Raw genomic sequence first — 6,000 nt, 5'->3', positions numbered from 1 at the left:
CTTTGGTTCTGCCTTTACAAAGGAAGACTTAAATAATCTGCCAGAAATAGCAGGGGACCGGGGTTCAAATGAGATGGAGGAACTGAGTGAAATCCAGGTTAGCCGGGAAGTGGTGTTAGGTAAATTGAATGGATTAAAGGCCGATAAATCCCCAGAGCCAGATAGGCTCCATCCCAGAGTACTTAAGGAAGTAGCCCCAGAAATAGTGGATGCATTAGTGATAATTTTTCAAAACTCTTTAGATTCTGGAGTAGTCCCTGAGGATTGGAGGGTAGCTAATGTAACCCCACTTTTTAAAAAGGGAGGGAGAGAGAAAACGGGGAATTACAGACTAGTTAGTCTAACATCGGTAATAGGGAAACTGCTAGAGTCAGTTATTAAAGATGGGATAGCAGCACATTTGGAAAGTGGTGAAATCATTGGACAAAGTCAGCATGGATTTATGAAAGGTAAATCATGTCTGACGAATCTTATAGAATTTTCGAGGATGTAACTAGTAGAGTGGATAAGTGAGAACCAGTGGATGTGTTATATCTGGACTTTCAAAAGGCTTTCGACAAGGTCCCACATAAGAGATTAGTATACAAACTTAAAGCACACGGTATTGGGGGTTCTGTATTGATGTGGATAGAGAACTGGCTGGCAGACAGGAAGCAAAGAGTAGGAGTAAACGGGTCCTTTTCACAATGGCAGGCAGTGACTAGTGGGGTACCGCAAGGCTCAGTGCTGGGACCCCAGCTACTTACAATATATATTAATGATTTGGACGAGGGAATTAAATGCAACATCGCCAAGTTTGCGGATGACACGAAGCTGGGGGGCAGTGTTAGATGTGAGGAGGATGCTAGGAGGCTGCAAGGTGACTTGGATCGGCTGGGTGAGTGGGCAAATGCATGGCAGATGCAGTACAATGTGGATAAATGTGAGGTTATCCACTTTGGTGGCAAAAATAGGAAAGTAGACTATTATCTGAATGGTGGCCAATTAGGAAAAGGGGAGATGCAACGAGACCTGGGTGTCATGGTACACCAGTCATTGAAAATAGGCATGCAGGTAGTGAAGAAAGCGAATGATATGTTAGCATTCATAGCAAAAGGAGCATGGAGGTTCTACTGCAGTTGTACAGGGTCTTGGTGAGACCACACCTGGAGTATTGCGTACAGTTTTGGTCTCCCAATCTGAGGAAAGACATTCTTGCCGTAGAGGGAGTACAGAGAAGGTTCACCAGACTGATTCCTGGGATGTCAGGACTTTCATATGAAGAAAGACTGGATAGACTCGGCTTGTACTCGCTAGAATTTAGAAGTTTGAGGGGGGATCTTATAGAAACTTACAAAATTCTTAAGGGGTTTGACAGGCTAGATGCAGGAAGATTGTTCCCAATGTTGGGGAAGTCCAGAACAAGGGGTCACAGTTTAAGGATAAGGGGGAAATCTTTTAGGACCGAGATGAGAAAATAATTTTTCATACAGAGAGTGGTGAATCTCTGGAACTCTCTGCCACAGAAGGTAGTTGAGGCCAGTTCATTGGCTATATTTAAGATGGAGTTAGATGTGGCCCTTGTGGCTAAAGAGATCAGGGGGTATGGAGAGAAGGCAGGTACAGGATACGGAGTTGGATATCAGCCATGATCGTATTGAATGGTGGTGCAGGCTCGAAGGGCCGAATGGCCTACTCCTGCACCTATTCTCTATGTTTTCTATGTTTCGGAAACAGAAGGCATCTCATGTGCAGCTGGTTTGAGCGGTTGATTTACGACCCCTACTCCTACCTATTCTAACTGCACAATTAGTAATGCTTGAAATTGAAGTAAAATCACTGATACTGTAAGAAGCAGTGGGAAACGAGAAGTGACTCAAAGGTTTGGAATTTCCATTTTGTAGTTTCATTTTCTATCTTGTGAAACACTGTCACAGGATTGAAAGAGGAACATCCACCAATTAACAGAAACAAGTTTAACAGCAGGAGTTTACTAGCCGGGGGACTTCGTCGGGTGAGGAGCTGAGAGCACCGGACCTTTGAGGATGTCCCTGGCTTTGATCCCCGTCTTTCTCTACGTTTTCTCGGTAAGGGCGACGGACTACGGGCTTCGAGAGCCAAGGGGGGATGGCTTGACTGAGTGCAGAAAAGCTCAAAGTTTGACTGCTCTCGAGGTCGTGCCGGGAGGCGGCTGGGACAACTTGAGGAACCTCGACCGAGGTCGAGTGATGAACATCAGCTACTCTCTGTGCAAACTCACCGAGGATGGGAAATACATCATCCCAGACCAAGTCTACGTGGTGCCCCAGAAGCAGACTAACATGGATATCGTGTCGGAAATCATCACCAGCTGGATGAACTACAAAAGCTCCACCAGTGCCTCGGTCAACGCTGATGTATCCTACCTCTCTATCCTGAATGCAAGGTTCTCCGCCAGCGTTGAGAGGGTCAAGACCCGACAAGTGCAGGACAGCAGCACGACCACTAGAATCCAGGTGAGGAACTTGATATACAAGGTCAAATCCGTGCCCGATTTCCAGCTGGACCAAGACTTCAAACAGCAGCTGATTGAGATTGCCAATTACATTGAGAACAACCAGACTAAAGCTGCCGAATATTTCGCTCAGTTGCTGGTCCTCAACTACGGGACTCACGTGTTGACGGGTATCGATGCCGGGGCGAGCCTGGTGCAAGAGGACCAGATCAGTTCTAGCTTTGTGTCCGAAAGCTGGAGTCGAAAATCCAGCATCGGAGCGTCGGCCGGAGTCACCTTCTTCCACACGGTGAACGTGGGCCTGAGCACCCAGGAGCAGAGCACCGACCAGTTCACCCGCCATTACATGAACAACAGGACGCACTCGAGCATCGAGAGCCACGGCGGGGTTCCCTTTTACCCTGGAATCACCCTGCAGAAGTGGCAGCAGGAGATCTCCAACCAGCTGGTGGCCATCGACAGGAGCGGGCGGCCCCTCAACTTCTTTATCCACCCACTCAACGTGCCCGAGCTGCCCGGGCCCACGGTGGCCAAGCTCACCCTGGCCATCGAGAGGGCCATCGCTCTCTACTACACCGTCAACACTCACCCGGGCTGCGTGGACATCAACTCGCCCAACTTCAACTTCCAGGCCAACCTCGACGACGGCTCCTGCAAGGAGGACGGCACGAATTTCACCTTCGGCGGCGTTTACCAGGAGTGCGCCCCGGTGTCGGGGCCGGACGCCCAGTCCCTGTGTGCGGGCCTGGACCAGAGCAACCCCCTGACCGGGGCCCACAGCTGTCCCGTTGGATACTCGGCCATACACCTGCACTCGGGCGTCCAGGAGGAGGGTAGGAGCCATTACGAGTGTCACCGCCATTGCCACTCGTGTTGGCTGGTGGCGACATGTTGCGACGACGTGTGCGGCGACGGCTACTACGTGAGCAAGGCCCGCTTTGAGGCCTACTGGTGTGCGGCGACGCCCGGCCTTGTCCTGCCCCAGAACTCGGGCTACCTCTTCGGCGGCCTGTACGGCCGAGTGTCCAGCAACGAGCTGACCCAAGGCCGCTCCTGCCCCGCGGCCTTCTACCCGCTGCGCCTCCTCCAGCACCTGCGGGTCTGCGTCAGCCAAGACTACGAGATGGGCTTCCGCTACTCGGTGCCCTTCGGCGGCTTCTTCAGCTGCGAGGCGGGCAACCCGATGGCTGCCCGGGCCCCAGGCGTAGACTCAGGCCCAGCACCAGGCCCAGGCCCAGGCGCCGACCCCAAGCGGTGTCCCGGCGGCTACAGCCAGCACCTGGCTGCCATTAGCGATAGCTGCCAAGTCCTCTACTGCGTCAAGTCAGGCTCCTTCAACGACCTCAAACTGGCCCCCATCCACCTGCCGCCGTTCGCTCAGCCCCCCCTGCTCACCAAGGGCTCCACAAACACGGTGATGGTCATGTCCGCGTACCAGGAGCCTTGGGTGAAGGACACGGTCACCAACCAGTGGAAGGTGGTCCCCATCTTGGACGCCCGCCGCGTATTTGACGGGGAGAATCCCTCCAGAGAGGCTGGGGCTGGGGCGGCAGCTGGCATCTCCATTGCCATCATCCTGGCCCTGGTTGGCATTCTCTGCCTTGTCTTCTTTATCAAGAAGCGACGGAGGCAGCGCGGATACCAAGCTCTGGCTGTAGAACATCAGGTGATATCCACAACCAGCTCTGACTCTGAGAGCAACACACTTTGCTCTCCTGATCCCCACGCGGATGCCTGAGTCCCACTCCCTCCTTGATCCACAACTGCAAATCATGGCTGATCATCCCCATTTTTTCACCTTTATTATTGTCACGTGTACCGAGGTACAGTGAGAAGCTTTGTTTTCCAATGTTTGGATCATGTTTTCCAATCAAATCATAATACTATACCTAAATATAATCAAGCCAAACTCTAGTACAACAGGCACAGTGAAGGGAAAGATACGGAGTACAGAATATGGGGAGAGGATTGCAGGGGATATGGGGAGAAGGCAGGAACAGGGTACTGATTGGGGATACACAAAATTGCTGGAGGAACTCAGCGGGTGCAGCAGCATCTATGGAGCGAAGGAAATAGGTGACGTTTCGGGCCGAAACCCTTCTTCAGACTGCTCTACTGATTGGGGATGATCAGCCATGATCACATTGAATGACGGTGCTGGCTCGAAGGGCCGAATTGCCTAATCCTGCACCTATTGTCTATTGTCTATATTAATTGAATGAACAGGGGTAATCTTTAGACTGTATTGGTTATTTAAGGAGGAACAGAAAGAGAGAGTAAAATGTGTGGGAAAGAACTGCAGATGCTGGTATAAATGAGATGCATACAAAATAGGCACAAAAAGAGTTAGATTTAGCTCTTATGGCTAAAGGAATCACGGGACAAGCAGGAACGGGGTAATGATTTTAGATGATCAGCCGTGATCATATTGAATGGCTGTGTTGGCTCGAAGGGCTGAATGGCCTACCCCTGCACCCATTTTTCTATGCTTCTAAATGCTGGAGTAAGGCAGCGCGACAGGCAGCATCTCTGGAGAGAAGGAATGGGTGACGTTTTGGGTCGAGACCCTTCTTCAGGGGTAGATTGAATTTGAAATTCACGTATTGGAACATAAACAGAAGAGTGGAATTAGACGGATGGGGATATTGAAGAAGCCAAAGAAAGACACAATGCTGGAGTGAATCAGCGGGTCAGGCAGTATCCCTGCAGAGCATGGATAGGTGATGTTTCGGGTCGGGACCCTTCATCAGACTGATTGTAGGGAGGCGGGAAAGAAAGCTGAGAGAGGAGGGGCAGGATAGAGCATAGCTAATAATGGGGAAACTTGGGCATGGGGGTTGAAATAAGTCATATTGGTTCTGATCAACACAGGCACTGTGACCTGTTTCTGACTGAAAGGTTTATGTGATTTGAACTGCCTGTTTGCAAACCTGACTTTGACTTATTGACAATTTTGCTGTTCCTTTGTACCCTTTTGAACCTAACACAGAACATGATGCATTAACTATCATTGTGACTAACATTACCAGTAATTTTATTAATTAGAGTAACTTACCTGAACTGGTGCTACAAACTGTAAATGTAGCCATGTAGAATACAACTGTAACATTGAGCTATAAAAACAATAAAATATTAAAATCCAGTTGTGTTTTTTGCTAAATAAAATTGAGCCGGATTTAATTGTTAGCATTTTACGACAACCTACTTTGTACATACAGTATCCACCACACTTCAAAGTTGTGATGGATAAGGCCTTGAATGGTGAATAAAAAATAGTAACAAATTTTTATCTTTCCGAGGGTCAGAAGTTTAGAGAGGGTGTTTCAGGTCTTGGGTTTGGAGGTGAAAGGATGAAGTTTTAACCTTAAAATGTCAGTAAGAAGCAGAACATCAGTTCAGAAAACAAGTGAAACACATTTTACTCACAGAAGCTGCTTGACCAGTTCTGTCTTTATTGACTTTAGAAAAATCCTGGCTTAACTTTAATTCCGTACGCCAGGTGCATAGCTCAGAATTGGGCAGCACGA

The 6,000-nt window shown here is 49.3% G+C and overlaps 1 protein-coding gene across 1 annotated transcript; it reads left to right on the top strand.

Moving 5' to 3' along the window:
* The first annotated feature begins 1,824 nt into the window (after positions 1–1,824).
* Positions 1,825–4,256, top strand: mpeg1 (macrophage expressed 1). Its single transcript, XM_033023269.1, has one exon. It carries the CDS (start codon positions 2,025–2,027, stop codon positions 4,209–4,211), a length of 2,187 nt encoding a protein of 728 aa, XP_032879160.1. The 5' UTR covers positions 1,825–2,024; the 3' UTR covers positions 4,212–4,256.
* Positions 4,257–6,000: the final 1,744 nt, after the last annotated feature.

This window comes from Amblyraja radiata, chromosome 6, assembly GCF_010909765.2.
Source record: "Amblyraja radiata isolate CabotCenter1 chromosome 6, sAmbRad1.1.pri, whole genome shotgun sequence".
NCBI classification, from domain to species: domain Eukaryota; kingdom Metazoa; phylum Chordata; class Chondrichthyes; order Rajiformes; family Rajidae; genus Amblyraja; species Amblyraja radiata.
Note: the sequence above shows the minus strand (reverse complement) of the source record. Positions and strands in the feature narration are given on the sequence as shown.

Excerpts from the sequence above, each read along its gene's own strand:
- mpeg1 (XM_033023269.1), top strand. The coding sequence starts at position 2,025 with ATGTCCCTGGCTTTGATCCCCGTCTTTCTCTACGTTTTCTCGGTAAGG.